Source organism: Saimiri boliviensis, chromosome 2 (assembly GCF_048565385.1).
Source record: "Saimiri boliviensis isolate mSaiBol1 chromosome 2, mSaiBol1.pri, whole genome shotgun sequence".
NCBI lineage: Eukaryota > Metazoa > Chordata > Mammalia > Primates > Cebidae > Saimiri > Saimiri boliviensis.
This window is the reverse complement of record NC_133450.1, coordinates 117326787-117354251: the sequence shown is the minus strand read 5'-3', so window position 1 is coordinate 117354251 and position 27465 is coordinate 117326787. Positions and strand designations below refer to the sequence as shown.

The 27465-nt window shown below is 39.4% G+C and overlaps 1 protein-coding gene across 1 annotated transcript; it reads left to right on the top strand.

Moving 5' to 3' along the window:
* Nucleotides 1-27356, top strand: LOC101035815 (large ribosomal subunit protein eL34-like). The gene has a single exon (XM_074394116.1). It carries the CDS (start codon nt 26555-26557, stop codon nt 26906-26908), a length of 354 nt encoding a protein of 117 aa, XP_074250217.1. The 5' UTR covers nt 1-26554; the 3' UTR covers nt 26909-27356.
* Nucleotides 27357-27465: the final 109 nt, after the last annotated feature.

The following is a 27465-nucleotide window of genomic DNA, read 5'->3' as shown; positions in this document are numbered from 1 at the left end:
CATAGCATTAGGAGAAATACCTAATGTAGATGATGGGGTGATGGATGCAGTAAACCACCATGGCACATGTATACCTATGTAACAAACCTGCACATTCTGCGCATGTACCCTAGAACAATAATAGTAATTTTTTAAAAAAAGAAATCTTGGTATAAATAATCTTACTATGTCCATTAATAATACTTCAACTTCGGCCGGGCGCGGTGGCTCAAGCCTGTAATCCCAGCACTTTGGGAGGCCGAGGCGGGTGGATCACGAGGTCAAGAGATCGAGACCATCCTGGTCAACATGGTGAAACCCCGTCTCTACTAATGGTGCAAAAAATTAGCTGGGCATGGTGGCGCGTGCCTGTAATCCCAGCTACTCCGGAGGCTGAGGCAGGAGAATTGCCTGAACCCAGGAGGCGGAGGTTGCGGTGAGCCGAGATCGCGCCATTGCACTCCAGCCTGGGTAACAAGAGCGAAACTCCATCTCAAAAAAAAAAAAAAAAAAAAAAAACTTCAACTTTGACACTTTTTTCCACAACAGGTAATCTAACTTCTTGAGTTTTTCTTGAGTTCTATTTTGGAAAATTTTAAGGCATATATGGAGAAAAGTAGTCATAATTTGTTTCACCTTGAGATTTGTTTCCTGTATATCCTGGAGGCACTTCATGCCTAACATGCAGATCTTTAAGCCCAGGATCCCAGTTGCTACATACCCTCCTAAAACTGGTGAAAACCACCACTTTCTCACCCTAAGAACCCTCATAACAAATAGCACCAGAGGTCTGCAATACTGCCCAATGCGCAACCTTAAAAATATGAGGAAATTTCCATACGGCAGCTGAGAGGTCATGTAAATGTGATACAGCAAAAACAAACCAGCCTATACCTTCAGTTCTGTGAGTAAATTCTTCTAATGAGAGCTGTCAGATGCTTGTTATTATAAAATAAATGCCTTTTGGCTTTTTCTTTTTGCTCCTCATTAAAAAGAAAGCAAAACTGTAACACAATTCTTAAACAAATTTTTAAAAGTATCATCATTGCTAATGCTTTTTTTTACAATTCAGTTCATCACTGCAGGCAAATAAGTTTCTCATTCATAAATTCCCTGATTGTCAAAACAATGTAGATAATCATTTATCTTAATGTGATATATCCTGGCAAGCAATCATAATATAAAGAAGACTTTCTCTTATGTAAAAGACAGCTTATTTTGATATATTTTAAAGGCAAGCCCTGATTGGCTGTTCACTAATTTGTTGCTATGAGCAACATAATATTTTATTTTGGAAACCTTCAGGATTTCAGTTGCTCTGTAGTTTTGTATCTGAATTTCTGAACTGTTTTCTTCTCTGTGTCTCTCTCCCAGCTTTGGTACTTGTGGTTTTCCAGGTAGAAACATTTACTTTTTTATCTAAATATACTCCAGTTAAGAATTGTAAAATAATGTATAACATCCTTGAATCACACAAGAGTATGTAGATTTTTTATTTAGCATATTTGAATCCCTAGAGGCAGACAAGGAAAACAAACCGGTTGACTTCCCCAAACAGAATTGATCGATAGTGCTTTGGTTTCCAACGACTGCTGTAACGAAATATCATGAACTATGTTGCTTAAAACAATAGAAATTTAGCCGGGCGCGGTGGCTCAAGCCTGTAATCCCAGCACTTTGGGAGGCCGAGGTGGGTGGATCACAAGGTCAAGAGATCGAGACCATCCTGGTCAATATGGTGAAACCCCGTCTCTACTAAAAATACAAAAATACGCGTGCCTGTAATCCCAGCTACTCAGGAGGCTGAGGCAGGAGAATTGCCTGAACCCAGGAGGCAGAAGTTGCAGTGAGCCGAGATCGCGCCATTGCACTCCAGCCTGGGTAACAAGAGCGAAACTCCGTCTCAAAAAAATAAAAATAAAAAACAATAGAAATTTATGATCTTGCAGTCCTTCCTTGCCTCTCCCAGCTTCTGGTGTTTCCCAGCAATCCTTATCCTTCTTTGGCTTGTAGATAGATCACCCCAATCGCTGCCTCTGTAATCACATGTCATTCTCACTGTGTATGTGTGTGTTTCTTCTCATATAAGGATTCCAGTCATATTGAATTATAAATCCACTCTAATTCAGTATAACCTTATCGTAACTTGATTATATCTGCAAAGACCGTATTTCCAAATAAGATCACATTTACAAGTACTGAGAGCTAGGAAAGGCTGAAGATACTAAGTCAAGAGGGCTAAGATCCAGGAACATGCTGGGCAGTGCTTGCAGCTAAGTTGTGTGATGTATAGTCTTTCACTTGGTCATTGGGTTGTTTATCCAAAAATCATAATTGCAAGACTATTCATCTTCATAGCAAAGCTTGGATCACATGTGCCCAACTTTTGACAGCACTGAGGCAGGAAATGGGGGATTCTGTCTTCTTCAGCTACTAAATTGTGAGGAGACACCCAAGTTAGCCCTCAATAGGGAAAACCGATGCCCCAAAAGGAGCAAGCTGCTATTAAAAAGGGGGAATGAAGTCTGGGCTTCCAAAAATGAAAGACGTCTACCTTACTGTTTTTGTGGCTACTTATAAATCAGATGTAACAAGAAAAAAAAATTAAATTCTGCAAATTCCCCACAGCTTGACTGCAAGACTTCAGAATATACAAGAAAACAGATATACAAGTCAAAAATCACTTGCCTAATACCTTTGGGCCCACATGCGTTTCAGAATTTAGAATTTTTCCAAGTTTATCTGATGCATATACCATTTGTAACATTCCAGAAGGGTGTACAACAGCATCCCATAATCAAATGCATAAATAATTCTACAGTTCATTTTTAATATATTTATACTAAATGATAGAAAATACCAAAAATATCCCCATGTCAGTTTAGTTAGGTTTGGGCACTAAGTGAGTTGAGGTCAGATCAAGTTTTGCTACCAAGTTAGTTATTTCTAAAAATGGAAGGTTTTCAGAGATTTTTGGATTTCAAAACTATGAAGAAGGGAATTGTAGACTATACATTTTCCTGAAGTTCACAAAGTCATGAAATCTAAGCAAATCTAAGTTAGGGCAACAGTAAAACATCCAGGGTAATTCTACTATAATCTACAACCTACATCTAAACTTAATCTATAATCTGCTTTATAAACTCTCAATCTATAATCTACAACTAGTATATAAATTCAACATATGATCAGTATATACAATCTTTAGTTGTTGTCATGTGGCCTTGGGCTCATGACATAACCAAGGAAGAAAAGTGAAAATCTGGAAAAGAGCAGTTGTCTTCTAAATAGGTCATTTAAGGATATGTTCATGTCATACATCATTCAAATGAAAGTTAGGTATCTTCACATCAACTAAATTCATATTTGTAGTGTTAAAATTTAGAGTCCTATAGTTAATTTCTTTTATGTCTGTGCATTGTCATTTTTTTTTTGACTGTAAGAGAAAAAGTAATCTCTGTAAGTCAACTGCATCTGCATCGTAAAATAATCCAATTTTATTCTATGAACATTATTATTACTAGGAATAAGGAAGAAAAATTATTTATGACCAATATCAGAATGGTTTCATTTTTCTTGGTTCTGCCTTTGTTTTCAATAGTCCATAACATTGTCCTGCTCTGGGTATAAAAAGACCCAAGTAACAAAAGGAAGAATTATGGTTCATCTTTGAGAAATAAATTTTAACAAAAACTATTTTTAAATGTGTTAATTCCTACTGAGAGAAGCAAAGAAGGCTGAAGCAAATATTATCAGGTTAATGAATCAGAAGCCTTAATGTTGTTAAGATGTCAGTTCTGAACAAATTAGTCAATAGACTCAGTGCAACCTTAAGCAGAATACCAGCAGTGCTTTTTTTCCCTAGAAGTTGATGTGTTAATTCTCAAATTAATATTGAATTGCAATGGACCTAGAATAACCAAAACAATTTCAAAAAAGAAAAATGAATTTGAAGGACTAATCTACCTAACTTCAAGACTTAGTATAGAGCTTCAGTCATCAAGACAGTGTGCTGAATAGACACATAGATCTATAGAACAGACAAGAGAGTCCAGAAATAGACCTAGACATAAATGCCAACTGATTTTTGACAAATATGCTGAGGCAATTCAATGCAGAAAACATAGGCATTTCAAAATATAATGTTGGAATAACTACACATTCATAAGGAGAAGGAAATCTCAACCCCCTACCTCACACCATATACAATAATTCAAAATGGATTAGAGCTTAAACATGGAAGATAAATTTATGAAATTATTTTTTAAATGAGACAAAAAAGTTTTTTGACCTTGGCAAAGATTTCTTAGATAAACCACAAAAAGCATGTGTCATGACAGAGAAATGATAAATTGGACTTCACTGAAATGAAAAACTTTTTTTTTTTAAATCACACCACTAATAAAATGAAAAGGCAAACCATAGCCTAGGAGAAAATTTCTGCAAAACGTATTTGACAAAGACTTGTATCCAGGATATATATTTTTAAAACTCTTACAACTCAGGAGCTGTAAGAGACATGCTATCTAGTTTTAAAAACTGGACAAATAATTTGAACAGATACTTCACAGAAGAATATGTACAAATGGCCAATAAATACAAGGAAAAGTGTTCAACATTATTAGTCATTAGGAAAAATGCAAATTAAAACCACAAAATATACATACCCATTAGAATCACTGAAGTTTTAAAGACTAACAATGTCAATATTTGGGGAGAATATGGAACAATGGAAATTTTTATACATTGCTAGTGGGGAGGGAAAATGGTACAACACTTGGACAGTTTAACAATTTCTTAGAACTGTAAACATACATTTACCCTACCACCCAGCAATTTGACCCTTGGATATTTATCCAAGAGAAATAAAAACATATGTCAACACAAAGACTTGTAGTGAACATTTACAGGAACTTAATTCATAGTAGCCAAAAACTGGAAACAGCTCAATTGTTCATCAACATGTTAATGGATAAACAAACTGTTGTACTTTTCTCTTAAAATTGATTCATTTTTATTGTATGTAAATGACACCCTGTAGAGTTTTCAAAAACTATATTAACTCTGATTACTGAGACTTTAATGCTCCAGTGTCAGGCAAGATAGGGACTCTACTTAATACTGCTCTGGTAGGACCATTTTTTAAGTGGTGTTACTGATAAATCAGACATTCACATTTGAAGTATTTATTTGAAATATTTGAGAGAAGTATTGTTTAGAAACATTGTAAACATTAGAAAATTAAAATGAGTTATGCATATTATAATTAAATGAAATAAAAGTACATAAAAATAATACCCACATTTAAAAGTGAGCTTAGGGAATGCCTTAGTTCCCAGAGACTACTATAACAAAGTGATCACAAACTAGGTGGCTTAAAACAACAGAAATTTCTTGTCTGACAATTCTGGAGACCAGAAAGAGAAAATCAAGGCAATGTTAAGGCCATTCTTCCTCTGAGAACTGTAGGGGAACCCTTGCTTGCCTCTTATAGTTTCTGGTGGATTGCTGGCTATCTTTAGCATTCCGTGGCTTGCAGCTGCATTATTCCAGCCTCTGTCTTTGTTATCATGTGTTGTCTCCCTGTGTTTCTCTATCTTCACATGACCATTTTCTTATTACATGAGTCATGTTGAATTAGTGGCCCACCCTGTTTATGACATCATCCTAACTAATTACATCTGCTATGACCTTATTTCCAAATGCTATAACATTCTGAGGTAGTAGGGGTTATGTGGAGGGGATACATTTCAACCTACAACAAGTGGTAAAAATGTGGAAATCACCTGTATTTTCAACAAGGCAAGAGAATTTGGTTCTCTCTCTCATTGACCAGAGGTAAATGATTTATTAACTCATTCCTTCACTTATTCAGTAATTCATTCCTCTATTCATTAATTTAATAAACATCTATTGAACACCTGCAATGTGCCGAGTCTTATGCTAGACACTGAGGATGCAAAGAAGAATGACAACACCCTACTGCTATACAACTAGGGTCTCATCAAGGTAAGAAACAAATAAATACTTATAATACCTGTGGGCTATGCCACCATGAAAACTTATTCCAAGTTGAAAGGTGGCAGAAAGAACAGAGTAACTATTTATGCCTGGGCATTTCTGGAAGATGGTAGCATTTGAGCTGAGGCTTCCACAAGAGGCTGTCTTTCTCTAGGAAATACAGGGACACGGCTTAGGGTACAGAGATTGTTTTTTCCAGGCAAAGAGAATAGCATAAAAACAACATGGAAGCATAAAAAACAAAACCAGCATGTTCAAGATGGTATTAGCAGGTCAGTGTTACTGGCAGGTTGCAGGGGGTTATGAGGAAGGGCAGTGAAAAAGCCTAGAAGAAAATCTGGGGTCAGATAATAAACAGAACATGGCAGAAATGTAGATGTTAGCCTATAGGAAGTACAAAGCCAACCGGATATTTTTAAGCAAGAAAGTCATAATAATATTTGTATTTGTAAGCAGAGAAATAATCATACTCATGGGGGTGGAATTTATTAAAGTTAGAGTCTAAAAGGGAGGCCAATCAGGTGGCCTACCTGAATTAAGACAATAGCAGGAGAACAGAAAAACAAGGAGGGGCTTCAGGAGATATTTAAAAGGAAGACCGAATAAAAATGCTGACTGAACAAAGGGAGAATTCCGCCATTTAAAGCACTGAGGATAAAAGAGGATATGGGGAAGAAAATGACATTTTCAAATTTGGATTAGTTCTTTATGTTCTTTTTTGTATAAATGGATTTGAGGGTGCCTTACGGGAGTGGAAACATTACAAAAGGTTAAAAAATGAAATAAGTGAGGGAATGAAAGTGAAGAAAAATAAAATGAAGTCAAGATTAAAATTAGCACTCAAAATGCATGCTGCACTATTTATATGATTACTTGAAGAAAGACCAATTTGGTTTGATGTTTCTGAATGACCAGAGGAAAGAGAGAAGTCATCTCAGTTCAAGATCCGCATAGTCCAGAGGATAAAAATAAAGACTCAGCTTTCCCTGGTACTGAGATTGGAAAGAAATTTCTCCTGTAAAACAATGGCCAGTGTTTACTACCCATCAAGCTGAAGGAACTACCAGGACAAGTAGACAGATAAAAATATGAATCCAGATTTCGAGAAGCTGGGCATCCCAATTCCACACTTGGAAATCCTTGCCACTAGGTGCTTGTGTTCTTCAAAATTTTTCATTGTTACCTCTTACACCACCACAAGAATTTCATTAGCAGTAGAAAGCACAATTTCCTTCTGTTAAATGTAAAAATGGACGATTTCTGGCAAGATGGATGAATAGGAACAGCTCTGCTATGCAGCTCCCAGAGAGAATGACACAGAAGGTAAGTGATCTCTGCATTTCCAACTGAGGTACCTGGTTTATCTCACTGGGACTGGTTAGACGGTGGGTGCAGCCCAAGGAGGGAGAGCTGAAGCAGGGTGGGGTGTTGCCTCACCCAGGAAATGCAAGGGGCCCAAGAACTCCCTCTCCTAGCCAAGGGAAGCCATTAGAGACTTATTCTGGCACTCTGGCTCAGATACTGCGCCTTCCCCATGGTTTTCACAACCCACAGACCAGGAGATTCCCTATGGTGCCTACAACACCAGTGCCATGAGTTTCCAGCACAAAACTGGGCCATGTGGGAAGACACTGAGCTACCCACAGCAGTTTGGTTTTTTTCCTACCCCAGTGGTGCCTGGAATACCAGCAAGACACAACTGCTCATTACCCTGAAAAGGGGGGCAGAAGCCAGGAAGCCGAATGATCTGGCTCAGCAGGTCCCACCCCTTAAAGACCAGCAAGCTAAAATTCACTGGCTTGAAATTCTCCCAGCCAGCACAGCAGTCTGGGCTCAACCTGGGACATTGCTGAGGCTCTAGTACACAATTTTAACCTTGCCCACATAAAAAAAAATGTTGCCAGACGGCCAGGCACAGTGGCTCAAGCCTGTAATCCCAGCACTTTGGGAGGCCGAGGTGGGTGGATCACGAGGTCAAGAGATCGATACCATCCTGGTCAACATGGTGAAACCCTGTCTCTATTAAAAATACAAAAAATTAGCTGGGCACGGTGGCGTGTGCCTGTAAGCCCAGCTACTCGGGAGGCTGAGGCAGGATAATTGCCTGAAACCAGGAGGCAGACGTTGCAGTGAGCCGAGATCGCACCATTGTACTCCAGCCTGGGTAACAAGAGCGAAACTCCATCTCAAAAAAAAAAAAAAAAAAAGTTGCCAGGAAGTTTACACAGTGACTGAGCAGAGCCCACGGCAGCTCATCAAGGACACTGCAGGCAGACTGTGTCACTAGGCTCCCTCCTCACTGGGCATGGCATCTCTGATAAGAAGCAGCAGCCCTTCAGGGACTTGTAAATAAAGATCCCACCTTCCTCCAACAGAGCACCTTGGAAAAGGGGCAGTTGTTGGCACAGCTTCAGCAGACTTAAAAGTCCCTGCCTGGCTGCTCTGAAGGAAGCAACAAATCTCCCGGCACAGTGCTCCCTCCTCAAGTGGCTCCCTTAATCTCATGTATTCTGACTGGGAGACAGCTCCCATCAGGGGCTGACAGACACATATAGGAGAGCTCTGGGTGGCATCTGGCAGATTCTCTTCTAGGACTAAGCTACCAGAGGAAGGAACAGGCAGCAATCTTTGCTGTTCTGCAACCCCTGCTGGTGGTGCCCAGGCAGGCAGGGTCTGGAGTGGACCTCCAGCAAACTCCAGCAGACCTGCAGCAAAGGGGCCTGACTGTTAGAAGGAAAACTAACAGAAAGAAATAGTTGCAACATCAACAGAAAGGACGTCCACTCAGAGACCCCATCCAAAGGTCACCAATTTCAAAGACCCAAGGTAGATAAATCCACGAAGATGGGAAGAAACCAGCACAAAAGGGCTGAAAACTCCAAAAAACAGAATGCCTCTTCTCCTCCAAGGGATCACGACTCCTCACCAGCAAGAGAAGAAAACTGGATGGAGAATGAGTTTGACAAATTGATAGAAGCAGGCTTCAGAAGGTGGGTAATAAATTTCTCCAAGCTAAAGAAGCATGTTCTAACCCAAAGCAAGGAAGCTAAGAACCTTAAAATAAGGTTAGACAAAATGCTAACTAGAAAAACCAGTGCACAGAAAAACGTAAGCAACTTGATGGAGCTGAAAAACACAGCACGAGAACTTTGTGAAGCATACACAAGTTTCAATACCTGAATTGATCAAGTGCAAGAAAGGATAACAGTGACTGAAGATCAACTCAATGGAATAGGGCAAGAAGGCAAGATTAGAGAAAAAAAAGAGTGAAAAGAAATGAACAAAGCCTCCAAGAAATATGGGGCTACATGAAAAGACAAATCTACATTTGATTGGTGTACATACCTGAAAGTGATGGGGAGAATGAAACCAAGTTGGAAAACACTCTTCAGGGTATTATGCAGGAGAACTTCCCTGACCTAGTAAGGCAGGCCAACATTCAAATTCAGGAAATACAGAGAACACCACAAAGATACTCCTTGAGAAGAGCAACCCCAAGACACATAATTGTCAGATTCACCAGGGTTGAAATGAAGGAAAATACACTACAGGCAGCCAGAGAGAAAGGTCAAGTCACCCACAAAGGGAAGCCCATCAGACTCACAGTGGCTCTCACAGCAGAAACTCTACAAGCCAGAAGAGAGTGGGGGCCATTATTCAACATCTTTAAAGAATTTTCAACCCAGAATTTTTTATCTAGCCAAACTAAGCTTCATAAATGAGGAAGAAATAAAATCCTTTATGGACAAGCAAATGCTAAAAGATTTTGTCATCACCAGGCTGCCTAATAAGAGCTCCTGAAGAGAGCACTAAACACGGAAAGGAACAACCAGTATCGGCCACTGCAAAAACATACCAGATTGTAAAGGCCATCAACACTGTGAAGAAACTGCATCAACTAACAGGCAAAACAACCAGGTAGCGTCAAAATGGCAGGATCAAATTCACAAATAACAATATTAACCTTAAATGTAAATAGGATAAATCCCCAATTAAAAGACACAGACTGGCAAATATTGGATAAAGAGTCAAGTGTGCTGTATTCAGGAGACTCATTTCATGTGCAATGACACCCATAGGCTCAAAATAAAGGGATGGAGGAGAATTTACCAAGCAAATGAAAAGCATAAAAAGAAAGCAGGGGTTGCAATCCTAGTCTCTGATAAAACAGACTTTAAACCAACCAAGATCAAAACAGACAAAGGACATTACATAATGGTAAAGGGATCAATGCAACAAGAAGAGCTAACTAGCCCAAACATATATGCACTCATACAGGAGCACCCAAATACATAAACCAAGTTCTTAAAGACCTACAAAGAGACTTAGACTCCCACACAGTAATAGTGGGAGACTTTAACACCCCACTGTGAATATTAGATCAACAAGACAGAACATTAACAATGATATCCAGGACTTGAACTCAGGTCTGGACCAAGCAGACCTAAGAGACATCTATAGAACTCTCCACCCCAAATCCACAGAATATACATTCTTATCAGCACCGCATTGCAATTATTCTAAAATCGACCACATAATTGAAAGTACAACACTCCTCAGCAAATGCAAAAGAACAGAAATCATAACAGTCTCTCAGAGCACAGTGCAATCAAATTAGAACTCCGGATTAAGAAACTCACTCACAACCACACAACTACATGGAAACTGAACAACCTGCTCTGAATGACTACAGGATAAATAATGAAATGAAGGCAGAAATAAAGATGTTCTTTGAAACTAATGAGAATGAAGACACAACATACCAGAACCTCTGGGACACATTTAAAGCAGTGTGTGCAGGGCAATTTACAGCACTAAATGCCTACAAGAGAAATGAGGAAAGATCTAAAATTGACACCCTAACATCATGATTAAAAGAGCTAGAAGAGCGAGAGCAAACAAATTCAAAAGCTAGCAGAAGACAACAAGTAACTAAGATCAGAGCAGAAATGAAGAAGATAGAGACACAAAAATCCCTTCAAAACAAATAATGAATCCAGAAGCTGGCTTTTTGAAAACATGAACAAAATAGATCGCTAGCCAGACTAATAAAGAAAAAAAGAGAGAAGAATCAAATAGGTGCAATAAAAAATAACAAAAAAGGTATCACCACCAATCCCACAGAAATACAAACTACCATCAGAGAATGCTATAAACACCTCTATGCAAATAAACCAGAACATCTAGAAGAAAGATAAATTTCTCAACACTTACATCCTCCCAAGACGAAGCCAGGAAGAAATCTAATCCCTGAATAGAACAATAACAAGGTCTGAAATTGACGCAGCAACTAATATCCTACTAACCAAAAGAAGTCCAGGACCAGATAGGTTCACAGCCAAATTCTATCAGAGGTACAAAGACGAGCTGGTACCTTTCCTTCTGAAACTATTCTGAACAATAGAAAAAGATGGAATCCTCCCTAATTCATTTTATGAGGCCAGCATCATCCTAGATACCAAAACCTGGCAGATACACACTAAAAAAGAAAATTTCAGGCCAATATCCATAATAAACACTGATGCAAAAATCCTCAATAAAATACTGGCAAACTGAATTCAATAGCACATCAAGAAGCTTATCCATCACAAACAAGTCATCTTTGTCCCTGGGCTATAAGGCTGGTTCAACATATGGAAATCTATAAATGTAATCCATCACATAAACAGAACCAAGGACCAAAACCACATGATTATCTCAACAGATGCAGAGAGGACCTTTGACAAATTCAACATCCCTTTATGCTAAAAACTCTCAATAAACTAGGTATCGATGGAATGTATCTCACAATAAGAGCTATTTATGACAAACACACTGCCAATATCATACTGAAAGGACAAAAGCTGGAAGCATTCCCTTTGAAAACCAGCACAAGACAAGGATGCCCTCTCTCACCAGTCCTATTCAACATAATATTGGAAGTTCTGGTCAGGGCAATCAGGCAAGATAAAGAAATAAAGCGTATTCAATTAGGAAAAGAGGAAGGAAAATTGTCTGTATTTGCAGAGGACATGATTATATATTTAGATGACCCCATTGTCTCAGCCTAAAATTTCCTTAAGCTGATAATCAACTTCAGCAAAGTCTCAGGATATGAAATCAATGTGCAGAAATCACAAGCATTCCTATATACCAATAACAGACAAACGGAGAACCAAATCTTGAGTGAATGCCCATTCACAATTGCTACAAATATCGTGAAATACCTAGGAATACAACTAACAAGGGATGTGAAGGACCTCTTCAAGGAGAACTACAAGCCACTGCTCCAGGAAATAAGGGAGGACACAAGCAGATGGAAAAACATTCCATGCTCATGGTTAGGAAGAATCAATATTGTGAAAATGGCCACAGTAGTTTATAGATTCAATGCTATCCTCATTGACCCAGGAATCCCATTACTGGGTATATACCCAAAAGATTATAAAACATTCTGTTATAAAGACACATGCACACGTATATTTATTGCAGCACTGTTCACAATCACAAAGACTTGGAACCAACCCAAATGCCCAACAATGATAGACTGGATAAAGAAAATGTGGCACATATACACCATGGAATACTATGCAGCCATAAAAATGGCTTCATGCATGTCCTTTGCAGGGATATGGATGAAGCTGGAAACCATCATTCTCAGCCAACTGACACAAGAAGAGAAAACCAAACACCACATGTTCTCACTCATATCATAAGCGGGTGTTGAGCAGTGAGAACACATGGACACAGGGAGGGGAACATCACACACCAGGGCCTGTTTCAGAGTGGGGAGCTAGTGAAGGTATAACAGGGGGTGTGGGCATAGGGCAGGGATAACTTTAGGAAAAATACCGAATGTAGATGACGGGGGATGAATGCAGCAAACCACCATGGCACATGCATACCTATGTAACAAAACTGCACATTCTGTACATGTACTCCAGAACGTAAAGTGTAATTTTTTCAAAAGTGACAATATTGAGGATTATCAATGAAAGACTATGCCAAGAGTACAGCCACAAGGTGGTGTTTCCCAAAAGGAACTTCAGATGATTCTAACACTTCAATTTACATGGTGCAATTCAATGTAAGAGTCAGAGTGGTACCACTCTTAACTCTACTTTTGCACTGAAAACTGTCCAAGTTCCACCCACAATCAACAACAAAAGGTGTGTGCTCATCCCTAGTGCGTGGAGCAATGACTGAGAAGTTTCTTGCAACACTCTTTAATGTTGTACCTGTGTGTCAGGTTAATTCCATCCTAAGCTAATGATTTTAGAAAAAAGAGGCAATATTCAGCCATGACCAAAACTTACTTTTAAGATAACTAATGTTCACCATTTGCTCATCTATGCTTCCTTGAAAAGTAAGATAAACTTGCAGGTTTTCCCTGGTGCTGCCTTAGAGAAAGACCATGTACCCAAGTGATTTAAAATCTTGACTAACTGCATTCCCGTGTTTGGACTTGCAGCTATCAGCCTCACACACAAAATCAAAGTAACAAACTTTGGAGAATCCATATGCATTTTAAGACACGTTTAAGGGAATTCATTACTGCTGTTTAACTTTTTAAGCACATCCTGATGGCATCTGCCTAGAATTCCCCCAGAAACCAATGGGTTGAAATCTTTATCCGTTTCATGGATAATATCTCTAAAACCATCTGGCTCTGAACAGTTTCCGGGACAGAGTCAAGCAAAGTATTTCTCATAGCTCTCTCCCTATTGATTTTCTTAAGTATTTTTCTCCTCAGCAAGTAGAACATGTTAAAGCTTTCACGTTATTCTATAATGGTTCCTGACTTTGTAAGATGGTGCTTTGAAATACGTCTGCCCTTATTTAGACTGGGTTTGTGCTTACAATTAAAACACAAAAATAATATCCATTTGACAGTATGTCTTTATGCTGCAACACTACCTATTTTTTATGTCTCCATCATGAAGAGAATAGAAATTCGGCTTCTCTATCACTAATGAGTTTCAAAGTCAACAAAATAAAATATTGACACCCATTGACATCTGAGCTTACCAGACCCTTCCTTTCTAAAGCAAAAATATATTATTAACAGTTATACGGACACAGCATGGAAAATAAATTTCAAAGAACAGCAGTGTAAATGCTGTATGTTGCTTTCAGGTTCAGTGGATTTTTATCTTGAGTAATAGCTTAAAAGATTAACCAGCTATTCATTTCATAAGCTTGAACACACACCTCACAGTAGAAAACAAATTGGCATTTGGAGTTCCTGAATAAAGTGCTATTCAAAGTGGCTCCATAGTCATTAAAACATAAGAGTTAGTTTTGTGAATGCCATCAGTAAAAAATCTTTCTCGTGTAAAGAAAGCAGTAGGAATAAACTTTAAGTCAAAGGCAAGTTCTTTGGGTCTCTCATCCACCATGTTTATCCCAGTGGGATACGATACAGTCTGTGCAATTGCTATGTTCCACAATAATTATAAAGAGCAATAACATGTGATATGAATAGAACATGTAACAAAGAACAGCAGTAGACAGTAAAGTAAACCACTGGTTATGTCAAAACTAATAACTTATCTTACTCATGCAGAGTCAATGAGTTAAGAGGTCAAATGAGCCCTGTTGTTTAAGCCAAATAGTACACATGGCTTCTCTAGTTCATCATTTTCAAGTTCCTTCAGAACTGTTTTAAGGATTATGTGAAACTGACTGGGTTTCATCAATGTTTTATGTAAGAACATGTGCTCATGTTTTCAAAAGTAAGGTCCAAGATATTCAATGTGAGCATTTGCCTTTTTGTAGCTTCTGGGAAGAGGTGGAGTGTTATTAAGACCCCTTGTCATAAATACAGCATTCACCATCATAGAAAATAGCACCCATCTTTCTTAGGAATAGAAGTGGTTGTACAGTATGACACCCAACACGCATTTAAAATGTGATGTATCATAGTGTACTTTTAAAAAGCAGTGGACTTCTCATTGATCTTCCCATTTTACTTTGATTTAAAATGTAGATCTTTTCCTCCTTTTGAAATCTTTGCATTTTTATTTATAAATGTATAGGGATGAAATCCATTTCAGACATATGCAGCCTCATAAATTATGTTTGGTAGTTGAAACAGTATGTGCTTATGTCATGAATTGGACATCTTCCTTTATTAGAATGCTATTTATTGCCACCAGCTGCACTGCTTAGCTAAGAAAGTTCTTGACACCAGCTATTGCTTTTCAGCACCACTGCTTCTGGCTGCTAACAGGGGCTTCTCTTTCCAAATGAAGCTACCCCTCTGAAGCTCTTCCTTCTGCTACACAGATACCTCCTGTCATCGTGATGTTGGAGAATCAATGGGGGATGGGACTGCACCCACCCATCCTCTGTCATCTCCCAGGCTGTAAATCTCCCGTGGCTTTGAGATTTCCCACCTAATAGCAGTGGCCTGAGAACTGTCAAATACATTCAGGGAATCTACCCAACAGTAATGGATTTTTCAAAATTAAGATGTGAATTTAGCTTGTGAGCAAAGGGTGTTTCAGAGTCACTGGCATGTATTTCAGAAGAGAAGGATGGTGTCTATCAGCAGTAGACACTGGTCTCTATTTTATTACATTTTACAGCAGGGAAAACTAGACAAAGGTAATTACTCTTCTTCTGTTAAGGACTATTATTACACTTGCATGAACAGTTAACCCTGCTGTTATTTTCTCTGCTGCCTGTGTCAATGACATCCAGACCATCCAAGCAGGAAAGGTATAGAAATGGGGGTCTCAGCTCATTTCGAATTGCACAGTAAGTCCACTTTGAAAGGTAATCTTCTATACCACAAATGTGTGCACTAATACACAAGCACATTCCATTATTTATTGATGGAATCTGTGTGTCTTCTGCATGCCAGTTTGAGCACTGGCTCCTTTTTATAATGCTTCCACACATAATTGGGCTCCCAGAGCTCACAAAGCTAACAGCAGCAGGCAGTGACAGGAGAGCCCTCCCTCTGTTAACATGGAAACAGAATTTCCTTGCTCTTCTCTAGAAAGGAGATTCCCTCTAGGTCAAGGTTGAGGCTGTCTGCAGTGCAGGAGGAAGAGATTAGGCAGAAGATACCTTAATCTGTGATCCTGGAGCGCTCTCTTGAAGTGGTGTCAGGCCCTCAACCCTTCATGAGCAGCAAATTTCTCCCCTTGACTAAACAAGAGGACAAGCAGAAAATTGATTTCTAGACATTACCTTTGAGATATAGACTGAAAATTAGAACTTTAGGCCACTTCTTGCCCCAACCGAAAGCTTAGGCAAAGAAAAGTCCTGCATGTGCTGCATTTCAGGTTTGGAAATGCAGCTGTTAAACCTAAGATCTCATTTTCAGAGACAGTCACTCTCCTCATTAGATTTTGCTTCTCATTCAATAAGGGATTGGCTTAAAGCCATACAGTTGCACGGCCATTATTCACAATAACTTTCACCTGAGTTTCACCAACTACTGAGTTCCACAGTAACTTTCACCTGAGTTTCACCAACTATGATTATCTGCCTCATGACAGGACAGAAACCAGAGCACAAAATTGTCACCTCTTATTTTCCAGGTGTCATCCCCTGGCTCAGAGGAGCTGACAAGGATGCTGGACACTCAGCTTGGTTTTCTGTTTGTTTAGTTTGGTTCTGCTTCTGCTTGGGCCAGTCTCAGTATCAGATTGAGTAGAAAGAGCAGGAAGGAAAACATGGATTCAAAGCATCGCATGGAAAATGGAAAATGAAAAAGGAGGCTGGAGGCTGGTGTCTGTGTGTGTCTGGAAGGAGTGACCTGAGAATTTCATTTCCTGCATGTTGGCCATTTAGAAAAGAAATAAAAGGAGAGATGGTATTTTGGTACAATTACTTATCTCTTCTAAAAAGTAGATAATTAAAAAGAAAAAGCACTGATATTAGGTGATTTGGTAAAATACCCCATGTGCATATGTGCTCTTTCATGAGGTTGAAAGTGGGTTATATATTTTAAACAATTAAAGAACAAAAATCAAGTTAAAATAGAAGATTACCAAGAAAAGGTAAACAACACTGACACCAGGAATGAGCTCAGAATGTAGTTAATTGTATTGCTGGAGGAAATTAGAAGAAACGTGGTTACTGACTTCTTTCAAGATGATCTTTTATCTGCAATGTTGAGTAGCTGAATCTGACCCACTCAATATTCTTTAGTGATATCTGCCACATATATTTTGGGTACAAAAATGTGGAAGTAAAAATTGTTTTTAAAAAATGTTTGAGCTTGTTTCTATCTTGTGGCAGTGATTTTATTTTATTCTGTAATCAACATCCAACAAATATTCAACTGTCACCTAATAAGGACCAGTTACTCTACTACTTGCTACAGATCTTTAAATTCTGAATTTCTAAGATACTGTCCTCAATTGTAACTGTGATATACAACAAAATTTCAGTGCCTACTGAACTGATTATAGGAAGGTCTACCTACATTTGCTACATGTTTAAGGAGCTTTTCACTAGAGTCTACATCCATTTGCATAACTTTTCCTAGATTTCTTCAAGCTATTATAGTCTTTTCTACCATCCATGTAAAATTTCCTCTTTTTAACATTTCCAAATGGCATTGAGTTAGCTAGTATAAAAGTTAAAAATTATAATTACCTACTCGTTGGCAGTTCTATCTTTATCAAAGAAAAAATAGTTATTAAAAAACAAAATCTGATTTTCAGTTCAGGAAAATACTTGTGAATAAATCAATTAATTGATACTCCAAAGTTCTGCCAGAAATTCTCCATTTATTGTATGAGATCAGTAGACTAAATCACAAGATGGCACTAGTAATTATCATTCATCTCTAGTGAACCCAGTGGAATTAAGGGACTCAACCCACAAGATTTTATCTTAGATGCAAAAAAGTGGAATAAGCAATATCAGCAGTTGTACTTATTAAAGTAACACAGAACAATCAAAGTCAACTTAATGCACCCAGCATCCAGAGCTGCACTGTAAGTTGAGATTCTGGCTTTGCCACTTACTAGCTGCGTGACCTTTGGCAAGTTGTGTAACTTCTCAGTGCCTCATCTGTAAAGTGGGTAGAGTAGCCTTAGCACATGGAATTTTCCTGAAGAATAAATGTGTTTTACGCATGCTAAACACACAATGTTATCTATGTTTATTATGTTAAAGTAATTTTAAATGCATATATAGAGAAGATTTTGCAACTGTCTTTTGCTTAGGATTATAAAACATCGTTTACACCTCTCTACTATTACTTAATACATTAACTTGGCTTCCCTGAGTAAATGAATCTGTCTTCAGATGTTACCCTCCTGTTTCACTTCACTGCTTAAGACCAAATACTCACATTATCCTCACTTAAAGAGCTCCTAAAAATCCCTCTTCCCCCACAGAACATTGCCTGACTTGTATAAGTAAAATGATAAATCTCTTTCTCCTTCAGTTTCAACAAGCTACTTATACAACACAAACACGGAGCACACCAAAGCTTGTAAGTCAATGTTTACATTACATCCTAGTGAATGCTTTTTTCAATGTGCAGTTTAAAATGTAGGCTTCTTGCCAGGGCAGAAGTTTTGTCTACTTCATGTGTTTTCTAGGTTTACACCTGACCATGGTTTGGGCTAGGAGGACTATTTCTAGCCTGTTTTGTGCTGCATATCACCCAGAAAGTGAGGGTTGGAGAAAAGAAAACCCAAGAGATACTTCATCCTTAACCTCTCAAGAAGTGAGCCTGACAGCAGCCACGAGAAGGAGCCAAGGAGAAAGCACAGCTGCAGGAGGGATGTCTCCTTCGTCAATCTCCGAGCCCCAGCACGCTTTTAAAGAGCTGCTGTCTGCGTTCATAGAAATCGGAGTCTTAAGTAGAAGCAGAAGCAGGTCCACCTGAGAACCGTGTATGTGAAAAAGGCTTTCCCATGGTGGAAGACGCTTCAGCCTGACCCCACTGCTAAATTAGCTAAGTTACAGCCTGTGGCTGTCATGATGACCCTCTGCCCCATCATACTCCCAGGACAATTTTGAGCGTCCCCATCAGTGTCACTGTATTGGTGCTTGCAGCAGAAAGCTGAAAGGATTTCATGCCTTTTCTGTGGGGTAAAAGTAACTTTAAAAGAAGAGGAGAAAGTTAAAAGGAAAACTTGAGACCTCAGAGCCATGAAGAGTCCCTCTTAAGGAAAGTGCATAGAAATATCATGATCTCAGAAGATGGTTTTCCAATTTGACTACACACTGAAGTAATCAAGGGAGCTTTATGCCTGAGGGAAGGCGTTCTCTTTCCGGGTCCACAAGCGGGTATAGTTTTAAGGGCACGAACTTCCTAGCACCACACCCCCTCCCATCTCTCTCCATCCGGGAGATTTAACAGTTTGTTTAAATTTCAGGGGCCCAGGAAGAAACTAAGAGTCAGTCACTCCAGCGGAAGTTCTAAGGAACTCCTTTCATTGGCCTGGGGTCTTACAGAAGGTGGGGGTTCCTCCCAGGTTAAAAGTCCCCTTCTTCCACACCCCTTCAGACTCCACGTTTGGGTCCCCTTCCACAAACACTCCCTTCGTGGAAGCCGCCTTTCTCTCTCCTGGATTTCCCCTCTGGAGTCCCCTTCCACACTCTCGTGGAAGCCTGTCTTCCCCTCCTAAACTCCATCCCTCTCTATTCCCTTCCACTCAGGGTGGAAGCTGTTTTCCTCTCCTGGATTCCATCTTTGTGGATTCTCTCACTCAGTGTGAGAGGAGCTTTCCTTCTCTGGTTTCCCCCTCTGGGAACCTTTCTCAGTGTGAGAGCAGCTTTTCTTTCTCTCAATGTGAGAGTTAGCTGTGTCTCTCTCCTTCTCCTTTTTCTCTCTTTAAATAAATCACTTTCTACAAACACTTTTGAGTCCAGCATTTACTGCGCACTGCGCCGGGGTCCCCTCTCTCCTTCTTGAGAGGGCAGGAGACCAAGAACCTGGAGAAATGTTCTCTCAAGGGAGCTGAGGGCACCCTGAACCCCAATATTACAGTACTAGCACTGATTCCCTCCCCACAGCTTTGGCCTGGGGTGCAATCTGGTCATCAGGATGTAAAGCTCCCTGTGTGGTTGAGCAACACCCATCAATCTAGCAAATAACCTAAGCACCAATCAACAAAGGCAGCGTGCGTGTGCCCCAGGCTTTTCCGTGACTTCACTCTGAAATGAACTGACAATACGAAAAAACACGGGGTCCTAGGACTTGCCTCTTCTTTGCCAATTAGCCAGTGTGTGAATATTGGGTATTTGCCATATGCAAAACTCAAGGTTGAGTCTCAAAAGGGATCAGGCGACATTTTTAAAGACCTGACCCCCTTACTCTTTCCTTCTGGAACTTTCTGCCTTAATTGTCCTCCTTAAAGGAGACGCTAATTATCACGATAGCAATTTTTCTACTTCCTAAGATTTAGTAAAAGTAAACCAGGCTTCACGGATATAATTATTTGTTTAAAATCGTCAGAAGTAAGGGTAGGGCTATAGATATAAAAATGCATTTTGGGCCGGGCGCGGTGGTTCATGCCTGTAATCCCAGCACTTTGGGAGGCCGAGGCGGGTGGATCACGAGGTCGAGAGATCGAGACCATCCTGGTCAACAAGGTGAAACCCCGTCTCTACTAAAAATACAAAAAAAGTTGGCTGGGCATGGTGGCGCGTGCCTGTAATCCCAACTACTTAGGAGGCTGAGGCAGGAGAATTGCCTGAGCCCAGGAGGCGGAGGTTGCGGTGAGCCAAGATCGCGCCATTGCACTCCAGCCTGGGTAACAAGAGCGAAACTCCGTCTCAAAAAAAAAAAAAAAAAAAAAAAAAAAAATGCATTTTCCGGCCAGGCGCGGTGGTTCATGCCTGTAATCCCAGCACTTTGGGAGGTCAAGGCAAGCGGCTCAGGAGGTCGGAAGTTTGATAGCAGCCTGGCTAATATGGTGAAACCCCGTCTCTACTAAAAACACAAACATTAGCTGTCGTGGTGGCGTGCACCTGTAGTCTCAGCTACTCGGGAGACTGAGGCAAAAGAATCACTGGAACCCAGGAGGCAGAGGTTGCAGTAACCCAAGACCACACTACTGCACTTCATCCTGGGCAACAAAGTGAGATTTCATCTAAAAAAAAAAAAACGCGTTTTCCATACTTCCTAACAGAGTGGAATTGCAAAGATATCAGCAGATCCATAAGCGTTTCAGGAGACTGACTACATGCACTCACCGTTCTGGTCCAGAAGCTGGAGCCTCACCAACGGAGAAGAGATAATATCTAGGAAAGAAGAAAACCACACAACGGCAAGCGCAGAGGTAGAGAGAGCAATGAGCTAAACCGGAAAGGAGCAGAGAGTGGAGGAGCGTTTATAAGATAAAAACTTCAGCTGAATTAAATTTGAGTGGATTTAATTGGGCAAGGAACGATTTGCAGATCAGGCAGCCTTCTGAGCAAGGATAGGCTCTGAGATGCCAGGCCAGCCACGTGGTGCTTGTATAAGGTGGTGAAAGAAGATATGGACAGAAAAAGAAGAGCGAGGTACAGAAGTGAGGTACAGAAACAGCTGGATTGGTTATAGCTCAGCATTTGCCTTATTTGAACACAGTTCGAACAGCTGGCTACAATTGATTGTTCAAAACTCAGTGATTGGCACATGTGTGGGCTACGATCTGCTTATAAATCCACGTATTAGAGTTCATGATGTACAAAAATCCTTTAGGCCAAACTTAAAATATCTAAGGAGGCAGCTTTAGGCTAAACTTGACTTAACAGGGTGAAAGACAAGAATAAAGAAGATCACTTCATTGCCTGAGAGGCTCTCATTGCCCAGGGTTAATTGGTGTCAGCAAAAGGCATCTCCCAGTGAATCCACTTAAAATGGAACCCTAATTTGATAAAAAAAAAAAAAAAAAAAAAAAAAAAAAAGTATGAAAAGGATTTGCTGAGAACAACTTTCAAAATGAAAAATTATGAAAGCAAATGCATTTTGTTTTATAAGTAACAAAATATATTTTATAATTAAGTGCAGTACTCAGCATCAAGAAGAGCAAATCAATATTGACTTTTGTTGTAATTTTCCCAACAAAATTGTAAGGCAGTATAATACACCCATCATTTCACATTTCACTTCTGCAACACTACACTATCACTTGGAAAATATTTGAAGTTTTTTTAAATTAGGTTTTTCTGAGGGTCTTACTAAGACTTTGATATTCATATTCTCTATTTAGTCATCCTCCTTCTTGATTTCTCTTCTCTGATTGTTAAATTAATTCTGCCAGATTCTTATGTGTCAAATACTGGCTTAAAATGTGATTTATGGCCGGGCGCGGTGGCTCAAGCCTGTAATCCCAGCACTTTGGGAGGCCAAGGCGGGTGGATCACGAAGTCAAGAGATCGAGACCATCCTGGTCAACATGGTGAAACCCCGTCTCTACTAAAAATACAAAAAATTAGCTGGGCATGGTGTCGTGTGCCTGTAATCCCAGCTACTCAGGAGGCTGAGGCAGGAGAATTGCCTGAACCCAGGAGGCGGAGGTTGCCGTGAGCCAAGATCGCGCCATTGCACTCCAGCCTGGGTAACAAGAGCGAAACTCCGTCTCAAAAAAAAAAAAAATGTGATTTATGCAGTTCACCAGCATTACTTTCATAAAATTCTACAACTTGTGAAATATGTATAATTTCTCTTTGCAGTCAGTTTGTATGATGTTGTATCACATTGTTGGCTTTTTAGAATATTTGATAGTGAGAGACTGACCAAGACATTGAGACAATAGGCTGATATAAATGTTCTGCAAAGCCAGGAAAGCTATTTGGATGCGGATTCGTTGTATAAGTGGTTAGTTCAGTAACGGGTATTTCTGGGTAATGACCACTTTTCCCTAGACTGCCTAATAACTTTAGAACTTAGATACAGTGACTAGATAATAAGGTTCCCATGTATAAAAGCCAGGTTTCAAAGCGAGTCCAAAAATTTTGCTTCCTTACCCCTTTTTTTTCCACCCCAAGATTGGTTATTGACGCCTATGATATTCTCCGACAGATGAATGTTGAAGTAATAAGTCATTCAAGAGAAAATTACCTAATGGATGCACCAAAATTAATTTCTAAAGGGGCATTATTCCAAGAATTACAAAACTATACTCATGAGTGAGTTTAGATTACAGAAGTTACTAACAACCATACTTACAGATAACTGGGTATAAGAGTAATTGCTGCCCCTTGGATGATTAAATAATTGGAGATGGCTTTGGTTACTCAGTAGAAGTAATTTTATGGGAGGTAAGAGCAGTAAGAGGTGATAAACATGATGGAAGCTGGACAAGAGAACATCCAAGAGATGTCTGCTCCTTACATCATTGAGACCTCCTGTGCCTATTCTATGTTAGTTGCTGCAATAAATGCCTGTGCTCTCTATGTTGTTTTCTATTATACTTAATTGGAAAAGTCTTCTTAGGAAAAAGGCAGAAGGAACGGTAATACATCTTAATGCTGTCTCCTTGACTGAACCCTCCTTTTTTTTTTTTGAGACAGAGTTTTGCTCTTGTCACTCAGGCTGGAGTGCAATGGCACAATCTCGACTCACTGCAACCTCCGCCTCCCGGGTTCAAGCAATTCTCCTGCCTCAGCCTCCCGAGTAGCTGGGATTACAGGAATGTGCCAACACGCCCAGCTAATTTTGAAATTTTTAGTAGACGCAGGGTTTCTTTAACTAGGAAGTTCACACTGTTAAATGTACACATATGAATGAATGAGCAGGGTACACAATTAAGATGTTTTGAATTTGTTGCATTAAAGCCCAATGTGGATTCTCAGAAACTAAAGAAATTTCAATTACCTTCAAATCAATATTATACAAAATGATACAGAATAAATCTTCAAATCTCAGACAAAATGGCACATGGCAATCAGGCTTTGCAAAAAGAACCTCACCTGCTTAAAGTTCTTCTGCTTAAAAAAATAAAACAAAAAACAAACAGGCAAACCCATAATTCAGCCAGTGGAGAAACATAACATCAAGAATGTAGCGGGCAGAGAAGCATTAATTATCAAAGTATTGATTTAATAAAATGAATAATAAACACTGAAGGCAAGATGAGGAAGAGAAGGAAATTTTTGGCAACTTTGTTTATATCCCTTTTCAGCTAACAGTCAAGCAAAGAAAGTCTCTTTTAAGCCAGAAGGGTCACAATATTCCTGCCATCAAGTTTCTAGCCTCAAGAACCAGAAACAAGTGGCAATATGGTCAATTTGTGTAATCAGCCAATGCAAAGACCAGTCAACGCTGAAGGAAAATCATCCTGGGAAGCTTATTATGCCCAATTTAAAATAATAAGCCAAATGAACCATCAGACGGAGGAACAGAAAGCACCATTTCTTGCTGCCAGTCTAAAGGGAACTACTCTGATTGTGCTAAGCAATTTGTCAGAAAAAGACAGAAAGAGCTCTCTAGTATTATTAGCACATTAACCAGATTTTTTTTATGGTTGGACACAAGGCAGCATTGGTCAGAGTGAGAATCAAGAATTCTATTAGAAAAAGTTGTTAGTCACTAACCAGATTGACTCAAGATACCGAATAATCATTGCATTGAATCTATCCATATGCCCTGAGGACCAAAATGGCAACAGAACTTCATTTTCTGAAGCATTTTGTAAGTCATCCAGTGGAAATAAAGTTACATTATTTTTGCTTTAAATCATGTATTATACACAGTCTCTAAAGACTTATTATTTTGTAGTCTTCCTGATAAATCTTGAGAGGATATAGTGCCTAAAGTAAAATAAATATAGAGGATGCCATCAAGTGTTCAGCAAAATATGAATCAATACATGTATAAGAAAACTAGCTGATGCCAGGAAAAGGAGAATCCAAAACAATGAGAGGAAACAGTACTAGGTGCTCACACAGGACCAGAAATGATTTCTATATCCAGCAGCCATACTGGAAAATGAAAAATTAATGGTGCATTTTACAGACTACTTGGAAGAGTCCTTTATCATGAATGGGAAATAATTAGCACCAACCTGAGCATTCTGCTGTCCCCACCTAACAAATTTTAAAAGCAAGACCTAGCTAAAACAACTTTTGAAAAGAAGAATGAAGCAGAAGGACTAATACCTGATTTCAAGACTTAATATAAAGTTATAGTGCTCAAGACTTGATGGCACTGCCACCCAGAAGGACAAATCAACAGGACAGACCAGAGTCCAGAAATGGACCACGCTGAGCCAGACTTGCACATTTTTGACAAAAATCGACTAGCAATTTATTGGAGAGAAGATATCTTTCAACAAATGATGCTGAAACAATTTAATGTCTCTATTTTAAAAATGAAATTTAATTTATACTCTGTACCATATGAAAAATTAACTCAAATGGGTCACAGACCTAAATGTAAAATCTAAAACCATAGCATTTTTAGAGAAAAATATAGGAGAAAAACTTTGCAACCTTTGGTTAGGCAACAATTTCTTTTTTTCTTTTCTTTTTCTTTCTTTTTTTTTTTTTGAGATGGAGTTTCACTCTTGGTACCCAGGCTGGAGTGCAATGGCGCGATCTCGGCTCACCACAACCTCCGCCTCCTGGGTTCAGGCAATTCTCCTGCCTCAGCCTCCTGAGCAGCTGGGCAACAATTTCTTATACGGGACACCAAAAGCGTGATGTATAAAAGGAACAGTTGGCCAGGGGTGGTGACTCACGCCTGTAATCCCAGCACTTTGGGAGGCCGAGATGGGCAGATCACTAGTGGTCAGGAGTTTGAGACCAGCCTGGTCAACATGGTGAAATCCCATCTTTGAAAAAAAAGAAGAGGAAAAGTTGATAAACTGAAATTTTATTTTCTTTTGAGATAGGGTCTTTCACTTCATCACCCAGGCTGGAATACAGTGGTAAAATCACAGCTCACTGCAGCCTTGACTTCCCTGGCTCAACTTATTCTCCCACCTCAATCTCCTAAGTAGCTGAGACTACAGGCATACACCATCATTACGCAGCTGATTATTTGGTATTTTTTGTAAAGACGGGGTTTTGCCATGTTGCCCAGGCTGGTCTCAAACTACTGGGCTCAAGCAATTCACCCACCTCAAACTCTCAACGTGTTAGGATTACAGGTGTGAGCCACCATACCCGGCAAGTAAATTGGATTTCAGAGGAATCATGAAATTTTTCTCTTTGGAAGACACTGCTGAAAGATCAAAAGACATGCTGCAGTTTAGAAAAAAATCTTTGCAAATCATATATCTGATTTTTTTAAGTGCCCATAATATATAAGGAACTCTACAATTTCAATGATAAGAAAACAAAACAAAACAAAACAAAACCACCAAATATTTTATGTGGACAAAAGATTCAGATAGGTACTTTACCAAAGAAGACATGTAAATTGCAAGAAAGTACCTGAAAAGATGCACAGTAGCACTAGAAATTTAGGAAATTCACATAAAAACCACACGAGATACCCTTGCCCACTATCAAATTGGCTGACATAAAACAGATGGATCATACCAAGTGCTGGCAAAGATGTGGAGAAACTGGAATTTTCATATACTGCTGTTAGGAAACTTGGAAGTTTCTTAAAAAGTTAAATATATGCCTCTTCTGGGGACGTTGTGTGCAGACACTCAGAATGGTCCAGCGTTTGACATACCGATGTAGGCTTTCCTACAATACTGCCTCTAACAAAACTAGGCTGTCCCAGACCCCTGATAATAGAATTGTTTACCTTTATACCAAGAAGGTTGGGAAAGCACCAAAATCAGCATGTGGTGTGTGTCCAGGCAGGCTTCGAGGGGTTCGTGCTGTAAGGCCTAAAGTTCTTATGAGATTGTCCAAAACAAAGAAACATGTCAGCAGGGCCTATGGTGGTTCCATGTGTGCTAAATGTGTTCGTGACAGGATCAAGTGTGCTTTCCTTATCAAGGGGCAGAAAATCGTTGTGAAAGTGTTGAAGGCTCAAGCACAGAGTCAGAAAGCTAAATAAAAAATGAAAGTTTTGAGTAATAAAAATGAAAAGACTTGTAAAAAAAAAAAAAAAAGTTAAATATACAACTACCATTTTCTACCCTGCCACGTGGCCTGAGAGATTGATTCCCCTGGGCAAAATCGGAGAATTCCTTGCTCTCTTTTTTTCTGTTTGGGTTCAGCCAAAGAAGAGGAAGTTAGAAGATTAGAAAGAAGAAGAATGAGGTTGAGTATGCACTGCCCCAGCTTTCCCCCTGCAGGATTGCATCGGATTGGCTGATTCCTTAATCGGAGGTCTCAGTTCTTATCAGGCCACTCTACACATAGCCTTCTCTGACCCTAGGTCCCAGTAACTCTTTCTTTCTTTTTCTCTCATTCCCCCAGCACTAATGAGGGAAATAAAGCCTGCCTGCCATGATGAGCTCTGGCTTACTTTCCTTTTAGTGTTCCTATACCCAGACCATACCTTCCCCTACCCCCCACCCCCCACCCCGCCCCTGCCACTTACAAATGATGCCATGTATTTCCTTCTGGGCTTTCAACTGACCAAAAAAAAAAAAAAAAAAAAAAAAAAAA

Excerpts from the sequence above, each read along its gene's own strand:
- LOC101035815 (XM_074394116.1), top strand. The coding sequence starts at position 26,555 with ATGGTCCAGCGTTTGACATACCGATGTAGGCTTTCCTACAATACTGCC.